The sequence below is a fragment of the Setaria viridis genome, chromosome 9, assembly GCF_005286985.2.
Source record: "Setaria viridis chromosome 9, Setaria_viridis_v4.0, whole genome shotgun sequence".
Lineage (NCBI taxonomy): Eukaryota > Viridiplantae > Streptophyta > Magnoliopsida > Poales > Poaceae > Setaria > Setaria viridis.
This window is the reverse complement of record NC_048271.2, coordinates 43,670,246-43,689,615: the sequence shown is the minus strand read 5'-3', so window position 1 is coordinate 43,689,615 and position 19,370 is coordinate 43,670,246. Positions and strand designations below refer to the sequence as shown.

The following is a 19,370-nucleotide window of genomic DNA, read 5'->3' as shown; positions in this document are numbered from 1 at the left end:
GCGTCCCCACCCTCCTCCTCTTCTATAGTCGCCGGCCATTGGAGTCCCCACCCCAGCAACCCCGAATCCTAACCCTAACCCCGCCGCCGCCTCCACCACCACCCCGGCCGCCGGCGACCTCGCCGCCGGTCGCTCCCCACCTCCCGCCCGCTTCACTGGGCTTGGATTCCTCGACGGCGCGGGAGGCGGAGGCGGCGTGGGGAGGTCAGTGGCGGGCCAGAGAGGAGAGGAGAGGATAGGATTGGCGGCGGGGCAGGCCGCGGGCCGAGACATGCTCTGTCCTCGTCTTTCTTGCTCTCGGTCACAGCCCATATCACCAGCTCCATCACGTGGGCCGTTCGTCCTCACCCGCAGGCTCAGGATGACGGTCGGGCCGTGACGCACGCGGCCAGGCATTTCCCCTTTGGCGCCAGTGCACGCCGATTTTTTTGTTTTTTTAGCCTTTTTTTTTTAATTCTCACGAATACGTCCCTAGCGGAACCATTTCAAAATCTGGACTCTTAGCTGGCACCATCCAGCTGGTACCAAGCTTAGACATCTCGACGCCAGCCATCCTGACGCCAAGGTCCATGCGCAGCTGCTGACGCGGATGCCGACGTGGCGGGAGCTTAGTGTCATCCATCATGACACCAAGCCTTGGCGCCGTAAATCTTGGCGCCGAGCAATTTACCCATACCTCTTCGCGTTTCGAACGAAACAAGTATAATTATTCCGAGAAGTGTGCAACAAACTATGCTGCAGTTCAACTGGTTAGGACATGGGCTTATTATCTCAGAGACTTGAGTTCAAACCCCTGGGATAAAAAGCCCATGTCCTAACCAGTTGAACTGCAATGTAGTTTGTTGTACACTCCTCGGAATAATTATACTTGTTTCGTTCGAAACGCGAAGAGGTATGGGTAAATTGCTCGGCGCCATGATGGATGGCGCCAAGCCCCGCCACCCGTCATCCGCGTCAGCAGCTGCGCATGGACCTTAACGTCAGGATGGCTGGCGCCGAGACGTGTAAGCTTGATGCCAAGCTAAGGGTCTAGATTTTGAAATGGTTTCGTGAGAGACGTATTTGTGAGAATCTTTCAAAAAAGAAAAAAAACAAAAAAGACGGCCCGTGCACGCATGGAGCACCTGCCCGTTGCGTTCTCTGCCTAATTACTGCGAGTCTGCTGTAGCCGCCGACTAGCCGGTGCGCGCTACGACAAACATATGGACTATTTCCCAGTCGATGTCTGTTGGAAACATGCATGCTACGACAACCTCTACCGATTCTTTGGAAGGTGACCAACTTGGCGACAGTTATACCATTGCGGAAGCAAGCACAACGTACTGCACAAAGCACGTCGTTCTTCAGTTGAGCTTCCTGCCGGCGGCGTGGTTCTTCCGTTCACATGAGCTAGGTCGTTTAGTTATCCGACCTCGACCATATGGACACTCATACGATCGAGGCGATATGAGATCATCCGTGCGCGCGTGGCGCACGAGGGTCGATACCATATCCCTGCACGTGTACAACGTGCGTGTGCCAACGTACAAGTCAAACGACGATTCCAAAAGGAGGGGCCAGCCAGCAGCACCTGTCGCGCCGGCATGCAGATGCCTACGTACGCTACGTACATGTCCGGTTTGGCGTACGACAAAGCACGAATCGACGTTGGGAAGGGAAAGGCACTGAGCAACCGCCGCGTGCGTCTTTAATTTGTCCGCCATCGCGTCGCTCGAGCTAGCCACTACTTAATTTATTAGTAATGAGGAAGCAAATTCAATTTGCTGGTGTAGTTCATCAACCTGCTTGTTTCTGACTTGCGGTGCGCACATGTATAATCAGAAACGTGCTGACCAATCCGTACTTCCTTCGTTTCATTTCAAATTATAGATCATTTTAGCTATTTAGATGTATAAAAAGTTCAAATATTCTCAATTTGGAACGGAGGAGGTAACAACCGTCCTCCGATAAAAATGACGTGTGCTGTACTGCTGCGTGTATACGGTACTAGCAGTTCCACTTGAGCGTGCAAGATGAACATACATGCATGTGGTACGTTTTGATATCACTTGTTACTGCATATACATTCCGAGATATGTAATATATGCACTATGTCATTCCACCTTTGTTCTAAATTAATTAAACTTCTCTGATTTTAATCAAATTAACAAGTATCTACTCGCATATACAACAACAAAGGAATGCAATAACAAGATTCATTTTGTGGTGGATTTAACTGGGCCAATTTTGTGTTATGGATATTAGTGTATTTCCGTATAGGTTTGGTCAGATTAGAGAAGTTTGAATTATGATAAAATGAAAACGATGATTTATATATATTTGGAACAGCACGTTCTCATTCTTATATTACGTTCTCGTTCTTATATACCACACTCCGTATATAGAGCATGCGTCGCACGTGTGAAAAGCATATACATACGCGAATGAAGCTCACGACGTAACAAAACACGATAGCTATGTCAAACTGGAACCCCAAATAATGTCGTCGCTCCACAAGAGATTGACTAGCAGCACCACACAGCTTACTGGTCCTACTAACTAATCCAGACATGTATGTCAAATACAGCCGCAATGCAACCAACAAGCGGCTGGTTAATTAATTCAGCCTTATATATAATAATAAACTGTAGACCGGATCGATCTCGTCGGTCGTCTCCACGACGCACTGCACGTACGTGCGTGCGTGCTTGGAACCACCGCGCTGACTAATAAGCATGGATTATCGGAAGAGAAGAAGAGGGTTAGTTGCCTGGCTTAAAGGGCCTGGCTGTGTCAGCGCGAGGCACTGAGCACGTACAAAGATTACTATGACGGTGTCTGATAACGTAGTAGCCGCTGGTTGAATTTACTCCAGAACGAGAAAGCTAAGTCAGATCTTGTCTTGATGAATTGTTGCTTGGCAGTTTCATGCTCCGATCCGGGTGAGCAGATGGAGTACGTGCATGCAGATGCATGCGTATCGCGTTTGGTCTTCGGTTTTGTGCACCTCGTTCCTATGATCCGGCCGCACGCTAGGCAGCTAGAGCGAGCGAGACGCACGGGACAGTCCCGTGCGCATTGCCACTGTTTGTTGTCTACTTGTGCCGTCGCATCCGAAATGGTAACGGTGACAGCAAGCCTTCAATTTTGTGTCGTGCTACGACAATGCATTTCGAGGCCGGCTGGCGCCCCCCCACCGCGCTCCGCACGTCTCGTCGCCGCCCGCGCGAGTGGCGCTGGCCCGGCCCGGCCGCGTGAGAGGATCCTCTCCCTGGGCGCCTGCTGATCGATGGCGGGCGTGCTTGGCCCGCCCAGGGCTCCCCTCCCTGCTGGAAGTGGAACCCGTACGTCCCATCCACTGGGTTGATCCGATCCGCGCGGGCGTTTCGTGCGTTGCCCGGCCCTCGTTCAATCAGCAGCGCGCGCGACCGGCCGAGGAGCGCCGCCTCAGACATACGAGGAAGCTGCTTACTTGGGCTCGATGGACATCAACGACGCCAGCCAAGTTGGGATTCCGATCCGGTCGCAGCAGAGACACGCCCACATGCGTGCATGCCTGTACTGTATGTGTATTCATGATGGAATTCGGATCGGCATCTATACAGCTGATTTCCTCCGACAAAACAAGAGAGATTGCCGGCCTGCACTTTGCACATACTCCACACTAAACTACCTAATCATCTAGCAGCAGCAGCTGCTGCTGCTGATCGCTCCCTCCGGATCCAATTGCTTCACCGGCGACCAAGTACCACGGGCACGGATCACCAAGCTTGCTAGCTGTTCTCGATCGAGCAAGCTTCCCACTGCACCTCCATGGCCATGCTGCTAGATACGTGCAGCTCCGCCGCACGCTAGCAGCTACTATCTATCTCCTTTGCCGTCGAGGCGGCTGAGGAGCCTGACGGCGACGGGGGAGAGCCTCCCGGGGCTGACCGCCGCGAATCCCCGCCTGCCCTTGCGCTCCTTGATGGTGTCCAGCCGCGGCGACCACGCGCGGGCGCCCCTGCCGGCGCCCACCAGCTGCTCGTAGTGCTTCCGCAGCTCGGGGGTGCTGCACAGCGTCCCGGCGCACGCCTCCTCGCCGCCGCCCTCTCTGTCTGCTCCGGCGGCCCTGGACGACGTGATGGCCCCAATGAGGAACTCCGGCGTGACCTTGATCACGGTGCGGCCGTCGTCGCCCTTGACGTACTCGAAGGGGCTCTTCGGCCCGCCCGCGATGGACGGCCCCCCGCCGGCTGCCGCGGCCCTGTCGTAGGAGAGCGCGGCGAGGGACGCCGCAGTCAGCGCGTCGTAGCCCTGCGGGAGGCGCTCGACGGGGAGCACCAGGTAGGTGCCGCCGGCGAGGAGCCGGTCCTCGATGGCCAGCACGGGCGCGGGGCGGCCCAGGTAGAAGGCGTCGGCGCGGCACACCACGGTGCCCGCGAAGTCCAGCATCACCTGCCCCGCCAGCTTCCCGTGCCTCGCCGCCCGGGACTCCCCGCCCCACAGCACCAGCCGCGCCGCCCGCCGCCCGCGACGGGACAGCAGCGCCGCGCAAAAGTACGGCGCCAGGAGGCAGCCGCCGCCATTGGCCATTATTATATCCGGCAGCTAGCTAGAGGTGATCGGCGATGAACAGTAGCTGCCGCCGGCAGGCAGTAGGGTTTATATTGCTGGCGATGGATGGATTATGGATGGGTCGATCTGTACACTAGCTAGCTTGTTCGGCCGGGCTGGTTGCTGCATATATCTGCTATGGGTGTGGACATGGCCGGAAGCGGAAGGGGTAGGTTTGACCGGCGCAGTGCATGTACGGGAGCAAAAACAGCCGGGCCGCAGCTCGTCGGCGGTCAAAGTCGACGGCGTTCGGCGCGCGTGCCTCTCGCCCGTTTTGCGTTGCTTTCTCGCGAGAAAAAGTCCAAGGAAACCCTTTTTAACCAGGCGTACTGTTTGCGTGAGTGTGAATGTGTGATGACTCGTCGGTCGGCCCGGTCCGAGCAAGGTCGTATTTGCGCCTTTAATGCGATCGATCGAGCAGGGATGTGTGATTTCTATAGGCTTGGAAGGTTCGTTCTCGTTACTTTTATACATACACACTGTATTTAGCTGCATAGAAAAACTATGCATCTACAATTTGAAACGGACAGAATAAGTAATTAGCATGCTTATATTTCGAATCGAATCGGAAAAAAGAGAAGGAAGATCGTCTAGATGAAAGCACGTAGAAAAATTGATACCAACTCTTGAATCTTGATGAATTATTAACTAAATGCGAGTGGATCCTATGAAACAGCAACCTTAAATTATGCATTGGTTGGTTATTGATTCAGAAGTGATCCACATATTATTTCGGTGTTTTGGGTCCCCAAACGTGTCAAGTGTAGGGTAGATGGATAAATTAATCAGACATCATTGTAACTTGTATGGTGCTTCCATCTACTCGCAGATGCCGTACTAGTGTGGATTACTCGAGTAGTCTATGCGTAACTAGCTGGGTTTAAGACGAGATCTTCCTTTGACATTTCTAGCCAAGTTGCCGCATATCACGGTTACTAGCTCATGACTCCTTGCGTACATCTTGGTAGCCCTGTTAATTGGGTTGGGTTTATTGGTTTTAATGGTTTGGTTTATATAATAAGTTCATTTGAATTGGTTTATAATGAGTTGGCCTGCTAGATGGTTTGGTTTGGTTTGGGTTTTACAAATAAATAGTTTGGAAGGTGTTTGGGGTGTGTGGTATTATTTTTGGATCTAAAAGACTCTCAACCCGTGGGTTGAGACCCATTAAGAACTCAAAAGCCTGGAGCCTCATCTATCAAGAGTCGGACCCTAAAAATAAAACCTCGCGTTCACACCTTAAAATTTTGGATAAATTGATCGAAACTTGTTACAGATGAATTAGTTTAACAGTCCGCTACTGTATGCAAAGTAGTACGGCTGGACTTACATGTGGGGCCCGCGTCAAGAGTCGGACCCTAAAACTAAAACCTCGTGTTCACACCTTAAAATTTTGGATGAATTGACCGAAACTTGTTGCAGATGAATTAGCTTGACAGTCCGCTACTTTGTGCAAAGTAGTATGGCTAGACTTACATGTGGGCCCCACGTTGAGAGTCACATACAAACTCAAAAAAAAAAGTTAACTAATGGGTTTTTATTGGGTACCTAATGGGTTCTTATTGGATTGTAACCATATTTGACAAGTAATTTGTATAACTTATGCAATGGTAAGTTTGGGGTGGTGTGGTGTGTGATAGTGGAGGTTTGGTTTAGGGTGGGTTATATTTATTTTCTTATGAGAATAGATTGGTGTGGTTACAACATGGGTTACAACCCAATTAACAGGGCTACATCTTGGGTAGCTTTTGCTCCTTTCGGTTCTGGACTTCTAGTGGTGTTTTTCCCTTTTTCTTTTTTGTGACGGTGAACTCCGGTGCTTCCCCCCCTCCTCACAATGGAAATTCAATAAAAAAAACACCTGAAGAAAATATATTAAACCAATCGGTCTTCGATTCTTTTTTTTTATCCTTGGCCAAAGTTTTTGCCCATTTCCTATCCAGTCCCATTTGAGTTTTGAGATACACTATTTGAGCTCCCTGAACGAAACTTGAACCAAAATAGCCAGATCCGGTTCATTGTGTATGCTGACCACAAGCGAGATAAAAAAAAACTGAAATAAATAGACATCCATGTGCATGCTTGCGATTGATCAACTACTGGCTTTCACAGCACACTATTTTGTAAAGGATTTTTTTTATCTCACGCGATCTCACTTTCGTGGTTCAGATATTCTATTAAAATAAAGCATTCATGTGTCAACAGTTCTTGGGTTTAATAAATGTTTCTCCCATGATGATATTTTTTTATAGGTAAAGAAAAATCGTTCTGGCCTCTGCACCTCTCCCATGACGATATGCTGAAAGATCTGCCAGCTCAGTCTCCCGAAAGTGCTCATGGGAGTAAGGCTACATGTGTGTATTCATAGGGATGAGCGTGCATGCGTTTGTGAGCGTTTGCATCTGTTCTGTGATTTGCAAAAAAAAAAAATGACGATACGCTGGAGAAGGGAAATAAAGGGGAAAAAAGTAATTGATTGGCAAATGTACGCATCCATGGTTCAAAGTACACATAGCCCTCACCTCCAGGGTTTCAGTTCCGAATTTTTTCCCTTTCATATCTGGGAAGTAGTATAAGATTCATGCATGGATTATTTCTGGAATTTTGTTTTGAATTTTGGTTGTGGTTTAATCAAATTTGACATGTGTACTGTATGTTTCGCAAAAAGAATGAGAATAGTCCTACTTTTTGTGGTATGTAATTTGGGTCTATAAGAGCAACCCAAGAGCTCCCTTTTATCAACCCCAATACCTCAATTAGGGAGATGAGGAATAAATCAGACACTCCAACCGCTCTCTCAAACTGTCCGCATTTTTGCGGGGACGCGAAAAAGGGTATCATCATCCCGCATATTTTCGCAGCCCCCCGCTCTTCCCCAATCGACCTCCCGAGCGATTCCTTCCCCCGCGTACTGCTCCGCTGCTCTGCCTGGGCCTACTCCACCCAAGGCCGGCGCTGGGCAAGGCGAGCGCATCTACCTACATGCCGGCGCTGCTGATGGCGGCGAAGCAGATCCCCTGCAGCGCAGCGCTGTCGAAGCTTGCCTCGCGTGCGGAGGTGGCTGGCGGCATCGCAATTGGAAGTGGCTGCGGCAGAAGCAAAAGCAAATCGAAGTTGTTTTCTCTCAGTAACACACAAATTGAACTCCCACGCAACAAACAATGGCTAATTTACCATTATTTTTTAATTCAATTTTGGGAGCAACTCTCGCCGAAGCAACTCTTCCCTGCGGCCGCTTGCCTTGCCTCGCAGACGCCACTTTGGCCTCGTGCCCGCCTGCCTTGCCGCACGCCGCCGTCGCTCGGCCTCGCGTGCGCCTGCGGGAGGCTAGACGGGGAGAGAGCGGGGCGGCCCGGGCTGGGCCCAGCTACGATGACGTGACCTATTTTGAATTATTGAGAGTAATTTTTAATGATGTTGTGGGCTGATATATTTTTAGGGGAAAAATTTTTTAGCATAAGCCCCAATACCTCGTTTTGGGAAGAATTTTTTGAGGAACTCTTGGAGTTGCTCTAACCTGAAATAGTCATAATTTTTTTCCTTAAACCGTGGAACCACCAATCATCAAAAAGGAAAAATGGGAATAGCCGAATACATATGGCTGGGATAAAAAATCCTAGCACATGGCATTTATGTTTGCGCGCGGAAGGGTGTTTTCTGTCATACAGACACTTGCTGGCCAAAAGAATTCAAACGAAACATTTTTTTTTGTAGAAAGCATATTTTCCGTTCATGGCTAGAAGCACCAAGTTTCACAGAATTTCAGCAAAATTTCACTGGAATTGCAATCCCTGCCACCTCTATTTTTATTAATCACTTGATATCCGTTGACAGTAGCTAGTTGTTACGAATCGGTATTTGTCTACATTGTCACTCCAGGACTAGTTAAACGACCTGAAAGTAAAGGCAAACTTAGGTAAACTCAACCGCCAATCAACTTAGAAACTTACTCAACTCTGCATGTTTTATTTGAGCTGAAACGATCAATGGTCAGTCTCATAAGATTTTGATCAGGCCAGCCAGGTCCGTAAAGTACCCGGAAAAATTAAACAGTATTAGTCAAAACTAATTACCCCGATTGGCTGTTTTTGGTCAGACGTCACGATCAGTGAGGTCACGAGTGATACGTCAGAGCCGTCACAAGAACAAAAGAAACAGCACGGGCCGGGGTCCCAAGTCTTCACATGGTGGTTGGACAAAAAGTCTCAGTTCAGACGGAAAACGAATTATTCTTGCTTAATTTACAAGGATGGGAGCTAGATTAAAAAAGAGAGAAGAAGATTAGGAGAGCATTTATATGTTCCAACGAGGAACACATGGGACTCGACATTATTTGGTCAAATTCATGATCACGCATTTCCACAGGTTCCGTCAATTTTAAAGTTCATGCGTATTAAATCAGACTAATCAGAAATAAACCTCGCACTGATGGTCTATGCGTGTAGGTTATTGTTCTTTTTCAGTTGAAGCTTTAATTTTGAAACCCCACATCGAAACTATCGAGCCTTTTAATGAGCTTTTTCCCAAGGCGAAATATAATCTTGTTCATAATTTAGAAACAGCTCTTATTCATTTTCATGCATGCTCAGTCAACCAAATTGCAGTTGAATTCACATGGAATGAATATCTATTTACAGTGCATTCTATTAACGATACACCTGTTTGTTTTTCGTGGGGTGGAAATGGATCATGGCGCAATTGGGTAGATCTGTCCACCTGCTTTCTTACTGTTTGGCCGTTATTTGCTTCACACCTGGCGTTAACAGAAGATCTTCATTCCTAGCTCTGTTCCGATTCCGTTACCACTTACGCAGCAGGAACCAAACAATTCATGTGTGGAAGTAGTTGCGTGACAACTCAAATCCGAGCACAATCAAATTACGTTAACGTTTATGTTACTCGCGCATGGACCAAACGCTACCTTAATTGCGTATCTCGGTAGGAAAACGAGTGGGGATCGGATCGGATCGGAGAAATTTGCAAATGAACTTAATTTTTGCGTACTATAAAAACATCTAAGGATTCTCTTAATTTCTAGCCACAAGTTCGAGTCCAGGTTCTCGAGCAGCGACAGGCCCCTAGCTTCCAAGTAAGACACGGGAATGTGACAGTGTATAGATCGACCAGTTGCAAAGCATCCTTCGCGTCCATGATGATTAGTGAAGAATGTGCACGCCACGTCAGCCCCTTTGGAAAAGGGATCGGAAGAAGAAGAAGGAGAAGAAACACCACGGCCATTAACTGCATTTCCCTTTCAGACAATGAGCTCATACGCACTGACAAAACAAGTGTGCGATTTTTCAACGGTCAGTCCTCGCAATCTCTCTTTGCGTTGGCATCTATGCTAATTGCTCTGTACGTGTCAGTTGCTTACTAACTTTGACCTTGCAGCAGCTGGTACGTTTTGGAGTAGCGACATCTATCTATCTGTCTCTCGTCTGGATCATCCATGATCCGTGTGCCTAGCGGCTCTCCATTTGTTTAATTATGACCTCGTCGTCGGTCCAGATCTGCTTTTAATTTGGCGTCTGTTCATCAACCAATCCATTATTCAAGATTAAGTGGTTCGTAAGCGTTTTAGACTTTTTTGCGCTGCACGGATGATTATTTGTCCGAATTCATGTGTATTTTAATGTGCAAAATGCAAAAAGTCTAGAAAAATTTAGTGTAGACTCCAGTCTTGGAAAAGTCCGATATGATGGATACATGAACCATGCATGGATTGAGCATGCACAATGCAGCTCGCCTGCAGCTACCACGGACTCCTTGCGACAGTTTCGTACTGGTAGTAGACTACTGCAGCAGGCTACCTGCTAGTGCTAGATGTGGCTCAGCGATCGCCATACGTGTGGTTCAATTAATAAACAATCTGCAGCTTGTCGTAATTAATTTAGGGAGGCTGGTCTACGTACGGTTCTTGATCGGTAGATTAGTACTCTCTACTTGCATTTGGGACGCATGTGGATCATCTTGATCTCCTAATTAAAATAGTAGTATACGGAGTACGTAGCTGCGGTTGTTGATAATAAAAGGCATAATGAATTGATCTCTCTTTTCTTTGAGATGAGAACAAGTTGACTCACTAATAGCACGTAGAAATCGTTGCACGTGTGCATAAAATTCTCGACCCGTTATTCAAAAAATAGCAGTACAAAATTACAAGTACAAACTTTGGGTAATGACAAAATACATGTAGGTATGAGTGTGCAGCGGCACATTTATGTGTGTATGTATATACCAGTATATATATACTTTGGATCTAGCTAGCTAGATTGCAGAAGAAGGCTTGGTACGTGGCATGCTCTGAACCGTCCGATCAACCCGATCGATCGAAAGCACGTACGTGTTGCTGTGCTAGCTACCTGCACCAGTCGTTGCAGTTGTCGGACTTGCAGCGCTGGTAGCACACGCCCCACTGGAAGAGGTTGTTGATGAGGCACTTGACGCGGCACGTCGCCTCGCAGATCTGGCAGTCGATGCTGCTCACCAGCTTACTCCGCGCGCCGTCGCCCCCGCCTCGCCCGCCACCGCCTCGCCCGCCGCCGCCGCCGCCGCCGCTTCGCGTGGTGCCGTTGCCGTCGGCTTCCGCGTCGATCGCAGCCGCGCCCTCCGCCGTCGGGGACTGCTGCGCGGCGGCCGCCGGCAGGAGCAGCAGCAGCACGCAGATTATTACCGCTTCCGCCTTCACGGCGGCGCCGCCGGCCGCCGGCCAGCATGTATGGCCCATAGGAGGCACGCGGTCGCCGGGGGAGACGACGACCAGCGGTGGGAAGATGGCGGGCTTGATTTGGCGCGAGACGATGGAGGGATTGATTTGTACGTGCGCGCGCGGCGGGCGGTGCATGCAAGGCAATGCCTTGGGCGTGATGGCAGCGGCCGGAACGGTGCTGGTGCCCGGTGGTTGGGTCATGGCATTGTACGTGCGTCGTCTTGCCATCCCCCTGCCCTGCGCCCCAGCCCCTCGTCAGCTCCATCTCGGTTTGAATGAAAAAAAAAATTGATGGCTTGATGATTGGAATAAGTAGAAGCATCCAAAATAATTCTGCCCAAAATATGTGTCAGTGAGTGAGAGCCAGCATAGCCTTTTGCAGCTTTATTTGGATGGAAAAGTGACATGTCAATTTAGTTATGCAAGCATACTCTCAACTAGAACTAAAATGTGACGAAATTGGTAAGAACCGGTGAGGATGTTGGAATGTGTAGCTTACCGTATAGTGGAGATAAGCCTAAATTTACCCGGACACAAACCTGCATTTTGGCCATTTGATATATTGCTAGTGACCGTGCATGCCGCACGGCTGCTGTTCAAGGTTAGTACGGCGCAAGTCGAAAGCTCGTGAGGAAAGAACATCGGATCGGAGTACAAGCGCTGTACCTTATCGGCTGGCGCTCCGAAACCTTTCAGAATACAACGATGAGATGTGGGACTAATACTAGCATGTAGTACCAGCGCGTCGGCGGGACTCGCTCGAAGCCTCCCGCCACCGCGGTCATGCCTAGCTCGCCGCGCCCGCGCCCTAGCGGTGGCCGCCGGCCGGCGAGGCGATCACGAGCGGCGTGCACTGGAGCGTCCGCGTTGCGGGCTCGCGGGGCTCTCCAGATCGTGTGGTGCGAGCGGCGCGGTTTGCATACTTGCGGTCGAAGCGAAGCACGGGAACGCGACGGCGCGCGCGGGGGCTGCCTTGGCGGTCGTCGTTGGTCGGCGGCCGCGCGGCATGCAAGAGGGAGGGATGATGGGTTGGTTGAAACGGGGCCGAGAATAAAGTATACGGCCCAAAATTTATGTGGATAAAGCCCACCATCATCATGGCACCCATCTAGCCCAAGAGCAGCTAAGACGACAAGTGAGAGAGGCGTACCAAACCAAACTAACCGTACGTGTCCTTAGGCTCTCTTCTTCGTTCTTCCCTCCAAGAGCATGCGAATCCTGCATGCATGCATGCAATGCGATGTGAGTCTGGAGTCGGTACGGCACCGTATCGTCGGTGGGCCGGTCACCAGATCATTCGAGTGAATGCACAGATATAACGTTGACTTTGTTGGGTGGTGCATCGCACCTGGCTGGTATTACGTACACCATCGGGCATCGACGGACGACAGGGGATGCAATGCATGAGAGACCATGGATCGAGCAGACAAGAGCTCTGTCACGTAACGTCGCGGTTGTCGGCGTGTAGTGATCGATATATGCATGCATATGCCAGGGTACGAGAACTAGCTGCCCAGTCTAGCTTCTTCCTATTAATTAATTATTAGTTTACTAATTTCCTCTCATCCGTCCGCCCAGGTGTAAGCTAATTTAAGCCCATCGTCATATCTCATATACAGAAGAAGTACGTGCAAGGAAGGATTGTGGTCACCGCATGCATGCACGAGCACGAACCCCGCAAGTATCTCTCCTTCAGGTTTTCCTTCCTTTCCCTTCTTTGTCAGCGAGATCAGTTCGTGCTCCAACTGCAACTTACTTGGAATGGGCCTGACTGAAGAAGGCCACGCGTGGCCTACCCCGCCCGGACCGGGCCGGTTCCTTGCATTGTTTACCACGAAGGGAGCCCATTGTCGTCGTTTATTATGCTTCGTGTGCCACAACGCAAAACCCACAAAGCGGCAATCGATCGATCGGTTTGTCACGACGTCGCCTTTATTTATTATATTTTTTTGCGAGTGCCTTTATTTTATATTTACCAATGAAACTGTTCAATTTTTTTGTACCTTGTTGTGTATTTTAAATATGTATACCTATTTTGATGTAAAATCCTGGTCCGGCAGCGGCACGGTACTGCCACGGTAATAAAGATAGTACCGTTAGTTTCTGCGGGTTCACTAATTAGTTGGCTTATAAAACGAAGAATAATAGATTAATTTGGTACAGGAATCTGATTCACCCGGGCTCCGATGATAATGAGAATCCTAGGAAGGAGGGTGGGGCCCACGCACAGCTTAATTGGCAGTCTCTTTTTGACAGACGACGGCCACCAACATGGATAGTATGGTCGGAGGGACGGCCAACACTGGGATCACAGACAAAAGCACACAAACCGGACTCGTGACCGTAGTGCATGCTGCCAAAGTTTAATTTTATTGTCAATCATGATCGATATATACTAGCTAGCTAGTATAGTAGTGATTAGGAACGAACAGAAGAACATATATACTTACATACATATATTGGTAAAAGATCTCTTAGTAGATGAGAGTGGGCGGTGCATGTAATAAAAGATCTAATATATGATTGACAGATTGAGCACAGAGCTCTAATAAGAAAAAGATGAAATAAGAAAGTCTTATGTGGATCAACGAGAAAGGAAAAAGAGTGTTAAGAGTAGAGAGAGACACAGAACGAACCTGAGGATTCTCTTCATTGATTGAATGAATTGTCTGGTTACATATTTATACAAGAGGAAAGGGCATGCCCAAAGGGCAAAATGTCCCTTGGGAGTTAGCTCCTTCATGAAAGGTCCACACCCTTTCATTAAAGGTCATCTACAATTATCTAATATTAATTGATCACTAATTAAAATGTTTCACAACACTCCCCATGATCAATTAGCTCCTTGTAAGCTTCATGTAATCCTTGTTCAATCATCTTTGATTATCATATGGGAAAAACTCCTCCAAAAATCCTATCAGAAAAATATTGAGGAGAATCCAATTTGTATGTCCATATGCCACTAAAACTCTTTGAAAACTCAGTGGGAAAAATATAAGGAGAAAATGATATAGCATATTTAGATTATTATCTCATTGCAAACTCATATGAGAAACCTTTTGAAAAGGAAAACTCATAAGTAAGTTTGAGATCAATCATATTATAATCTGAGGATCATATTCGAATCACCTTCCCCAAAACACAATGGGAAAATATCAGAAGGAATTGTATATCTTTTATATCTCCTTAAAAACTCTTGTAGAGAAAACATAAGATAGGACATAATATGTCTTGAATACCACCTTTAAAAACCTCGGTGGGGAAAATAGGTGATATGACATATATTCTTGTATTGATATTGCCTTATTAAAACCTTTTATGAGAAACCTTTGTGAGGAAAAACTCATATAGGTAAAAGAGTATAATATGATGTTTGGATAGATTAGAATTTTAGGAGAGTCTCCCCCTGAGCCTTGCAAAATTTAAAGTTGTCACCCACCACTTACCATAAACACCATTCTACGATGTAGAGGTGGATAAGTACATTAGTGAATATATTTTGATGTTTATTCCCTCACTTTGTAAAAAATGAGGATAAACATTTTGGACAATCAGTTAATGATATTGCTCATATGTAATATGGTTTCATCCGAGCAATACAAGTTGCATTATCATTTATGGATAATGTTTAGTGATTTGATGGAATCACGTTTTATCATTCACTGAAGTAATACATATACATGTGATGCTTCAGAATGATAGATAAAAGTTTCTATTAGAGTCAATTTTAATGACTCATATGAAAACTTTATTATCAATATCAGTCTATGATCTGGCAATATGGGGATCAGTTAGCCAGTATCTTGATGTCCTACTTTGTCATGTCTCGAAATAATGAATCAAGACTTTTTAGTACCATTTAGATATCTGTGGATATCCTTTTTTGACTCCCACCAGTATGGTGTTGTTGGAGTTGCACTAATTTGTGCTATAGTAAGGTATCTACAAATGCAATATCAGGCCTGTTGCAATTTGTATAATACACAAGCATTTTGTTGGCACTAAGTTTATCATCCCAGGGTCTAAATGGATATTGATCCATCATTAGGGAGTGAATGACCATAAGTATTGATGGATATGCTTGTCTAATATAATTTGAATATTGGTATACAATATGAATTGAATATTGATAAACTGATATATATATATATATGCATAGTTTAGTTTTACCCAAATTTCCATCTCAAATTCCATCATAAAATGTTTGCTTGTTTGTTTGTGTGTTGAGATGATGGAAAATCCAAGTCGGATCATAGTTGGAGTACTCCTTCTATGGAAGATACTCTCTTAGTGAGTTGTACCACAATCAACTTGACTATTTCAAACCATGTATTGAGTTATATACAATATATGTTGTGATTTCTATTTAGATTTAGAATGTGAAGTCTGTTGAAGACTTGTATATCCAAATCTATCAAAGTTGTTTGATCCGCCAATGATTACATATAGGAACGTGATTTTCACATATACCACGAAGGTATATTGCTCGGTCTCTGCGTGAAACCATTGCTACAATCTCTCATTATCTCACCACCATGCTTTCAAAAGAATGTATTTGTGAGAAGATGATATTACTGTGGTAAATACCTCTCATCAGTGAACAAGAGAAATTATCCATAATTGCGATCTTTGCTTTGACCCAATTTGAGTGTTGATACACTCTGTCTAAGACTTTTGGTATGGATCCAGTTTAAGGTGTATAGCAATTTTGAGGAGTTTATATCGACAATTTGTAGTATTTGTATAATTGATACAATGGAACCAATATAGCATGCTTTAGAACTCTTATCTCATGTCCCACTACGATAGAGTTAGGGTGTTCCAATGATCCAGTGCCTAAATTTATGTGCACATGTACTGGGTTTTTGAATGATGAACATTCATAGGCTTTGGATTTCAATATCCATAAAGTGTCTAACAATATGTATGATGTTAATTTGCATTTACTATCTTGGAGAATGTCTCCCCTATTTCCGCGGATGCTTGTAATAAGCTATATCCCTAGTGACCATACTTCTCCTCCCTCTTATTTTAATCTGGGAGTTGAGTGATTCTGTTAGATATATTATCACTCTTTCTGGCACATTAATTATAGGGATTGTATAAGATGACGCAAATGCATTTGGCAGGTTATTTGTAATGTGTTACAAATAAAAGATGTTCCGAACTGTTGGTTCAGATATTCTTTGGTATGTACATAGATGTGAGGACTGAATGTATGTAGTATTCATTTTGGATTCATGGTATTCTATGTGTAGTATTAATCTCTCCCTAATGCTTAGAATAATTCTCAAAGTGTTATCAACATACGGGCTTGTATGTAAATCCCCATAAGATACGGTATTATATGAATGACGGATAATAATACCTTTTGTAGGTCTCTAATTCCCATGATGTATGTTGAGGTGGTGATATTGTTATGTGTAAAACGTAACCAACATGCGGATGAGAAATATTTAGCTGTGGCTACTGCAACGAAGGGAGCCCTATGATTGCAGTATTATGATTTTATATTATGCGGTGTGTAAGTCCGCATATTATCAACTTAATGTTAATAAATTCAATTCTATTTGGATGGTCATACAAATGAGTTATCTCAATAAGAGATTCAATTAAGCCATAATTGGTATGAACATAGGGACTTAGTGATTTAGTTCCCAAAACCAAATAATTTCATATGAATGAATTTGATCATGTGTCCAGGAAAATTTGCTCTAAGTTGAAAAATCCGAGCAATTAATTTGGTAAAAATTGTGGTGCTTTATGATCAATAAGGGACACACTTGGGACTATTTGCTCATGCATTCATGAGCACTTTAGAGTGCCTAGATAGTTCATAAATGACTGAATATGGCCAAATTATCTTGAATGTGTTCAAGAAATTTAGTGGCTGATTATTTAAAATTTTAAGGTAAGAGGGTCTTAAAATTATTTTTCTTGTGTCACATGCGGTGCACAAAATCTGAGGATTTTGTGAATGTATGCTATAACCAATAGAATTGATAATAATTTTTCTTATCATCTATGAGTTAGAATGATCAGGGCTATCATGCCAATTCTTGATATAACCAAGATTGAAAAATTGTTTTATATGCAACATGTCATACAGGATTGATGTATGTACATATAACATACCCCAGAAAGGAATTTTATGAATATTTAATTTCCATATCTATTGTACCAAGTAGAGTGCTGATATTTCATCATTACTCTTAGTAATAGATTTTGTATGAAACCATACAAATGTATGTCATGAAATCATATTGGGTATTTGTAGAATACATGAGTGCATCTACTTAATAATTGAATACCCATAAGGAGAGTATATATCTTTCATAATTGTGATAGTGGTTATATGATCCACTAAATGAAATTCCTTTTCTTTTTGGTTTGATCCAAAATGAATACTATGTAGGAGATATATGATATTAATGATGGATAATATACTACACATATATAGTAGTATAATATTCAACTAATGATGATAATTCTAGGGATAATATGGAGATTTTTGGATGTCTCATTTTTGAAGTGAGTTTCAAATTGATCCCATGAATTCGCTTGCCTCCAAAGAAGTGGAGGTATTGTTGAACCAAATATTTAATTTGGAAATAATGTGTACTGAAATGTACAACCACTAGATAAACGTGGGATTTGTCATTATGGTTACTTTTAAGAAAAAAATAATATTTTGTATGAGCCATTGTGTTGTGCCGCTCCCATGCATCGGCCGCCGGTTGCTGGCCTTTGCCGGCCGTTGGCCTAGGCCGGCTGTTTGGAGAGGCCAGGTCCGCAGCGGATACCCGGACATTGGTCTACGGCTGCAACGTGGCCGAGGGGCCTGGCCGCCGAGGGTGGCGACGACTAGGCTATGGCTGGGGTTTGCCGTGGGCGCCGTCGCCTAGGCCATGGCCGCCGCGTGCCCGACGATTCGGTCGAGCGGGAGTGTCGCCGCTGATACAACCTTGGAAGAGCGACGTGGTGCCCCTAGGTGGCAAGTCCTTAGCACCAGAGGACGGTGAGGAACTCCTCCGCTGCTGGTGGTCGTCAGCATTCTCTATGGTACCAGCGTTGTTGGGCCAGGTTGCTAGACCTGTCCCATTGGTGGAGAGAGAGGAGTTGGCATCCATGATGTGAAGTCTAATGGCGAGGTCCCCATCAATCCCTTCGGGCGAAAACAGTGACGTCTGCAGCAACCATAGAAGCAGTGACCATGCCTCCGTGACGTCCTGTAGGACAACGACCATGGCGTTGTAAAGATCAGCCACCCCTTCTACGAAGACAAGAACCAACGTCCAATGCTCCGACACCAGGACCGTACAGTGGAACGAAACGAAAGTCTCCGGGATTCATCTTACCCCATGGTGTTGAGGCCTTCTGGCCCTGTCTCCTTCTTCGTGCCCAATGGAGAGCATACATGTCTGATAACGTGTTGAAAGTAGAAAGAGAAACATAGAGAATGAATCTAAGGATTGAATGAATGGTCTGGTTACATATTTATACGAGGGGAAATGGCATGGCTAAAGGGCATCATGTCCCTTGGGAGTTGGCCCCTTCATAAAAGGTCCACACCCAGATCCTCTACAATTATCTAATATTAATTGATCACTAATTAAAATATTTCACAACAAAAAGAACAATCAAGTTATCTCTTAGTCCCCATGCTAATCTCGCCTAGTAAATGAGACTACAAAATTGTCGACTGCTGACTCAACTATTCACCGTCTTTTAGTTTGACACATGCATCATCAATAAAACAGTAATATATATATATATATATATATATATAGAGTAAAAATTTTTAGATGATATGTACAATCTTAGAGCTAAAACCATCGATCTCTAGCCATTATAGGTGGCCTAACGTGGCTAGTCTTATCCTTCCTTCATTCTCTTATAATAGGGATATTTCCAAATCAGAAAATTTTTGTTTTGATAGTCACGTCCACTTAATGATTGTCTCGTGCCTAGTGCGTAATTCTTCATTCTTCCACACGAGATTGGCTATGTGAGCATCTAGAAGTCCAGACCTTTATTAATCGCTTGTTTACGATGAATAGCTAATGGTATAATTAAATGGATGATA

General features: G+C 45.6%; 2 protein-coding genes across 2 annotated transcripts; both read right to left on the bottom strand.

The window, feature by feature from the left end:
* Positions 1-3,485: 3,485 nt before the first annotated feature.
* Positions 3,486-4,897, bottom strand: LOC117839057 (uncharacterized). Its single transcript, XM_034719300.2, has one exon. It carries the CDS (start codon positions 4,552-4,554, stop codon positions 3,841-3,843), a length of 714 nt encoding a protein of 237 aa, XP_034575191.1. The 5' UTR covers positions 4,555-4,897; the 3' UTR covers positions 3,486-3,840.
* Positions 4,898-10,684: 5,787 nt separating this feature from the next.
* Positions 10,685-11,988, bottom strand: LOC117840613 (uncharacterized). The gene has a single exon (XM_034721136.2). It carries the CDS (start codon positions 11,510-11,512, stop codon positions 10,934-10,936), a length of 579 nt encoding a protein of 192 aa, XP_034577027.1. The 5' UTR covers positions 11,513-11,988; the 3' UTR covers positions 10,685-10,933.
* Positions 11,989-19,370: the final 7,382 nt, after the last annotated feature.

Coding starts and splice junctions, on each gene's coding strand:
- LOC117839057 (XM_034719300.2), bottom strand. CDS start 4,554: ATGGCCAATGGCGGCGGCTGCCTCCTGGCGCCGTACTTTTGCGCGGCG.
- LOC117840613 (XM_034721136.2), bottom strand. CDS start 11,512: ATGGCAAGACGACGCACGTACAATGCCATGACCCAACCACCGGGCACC.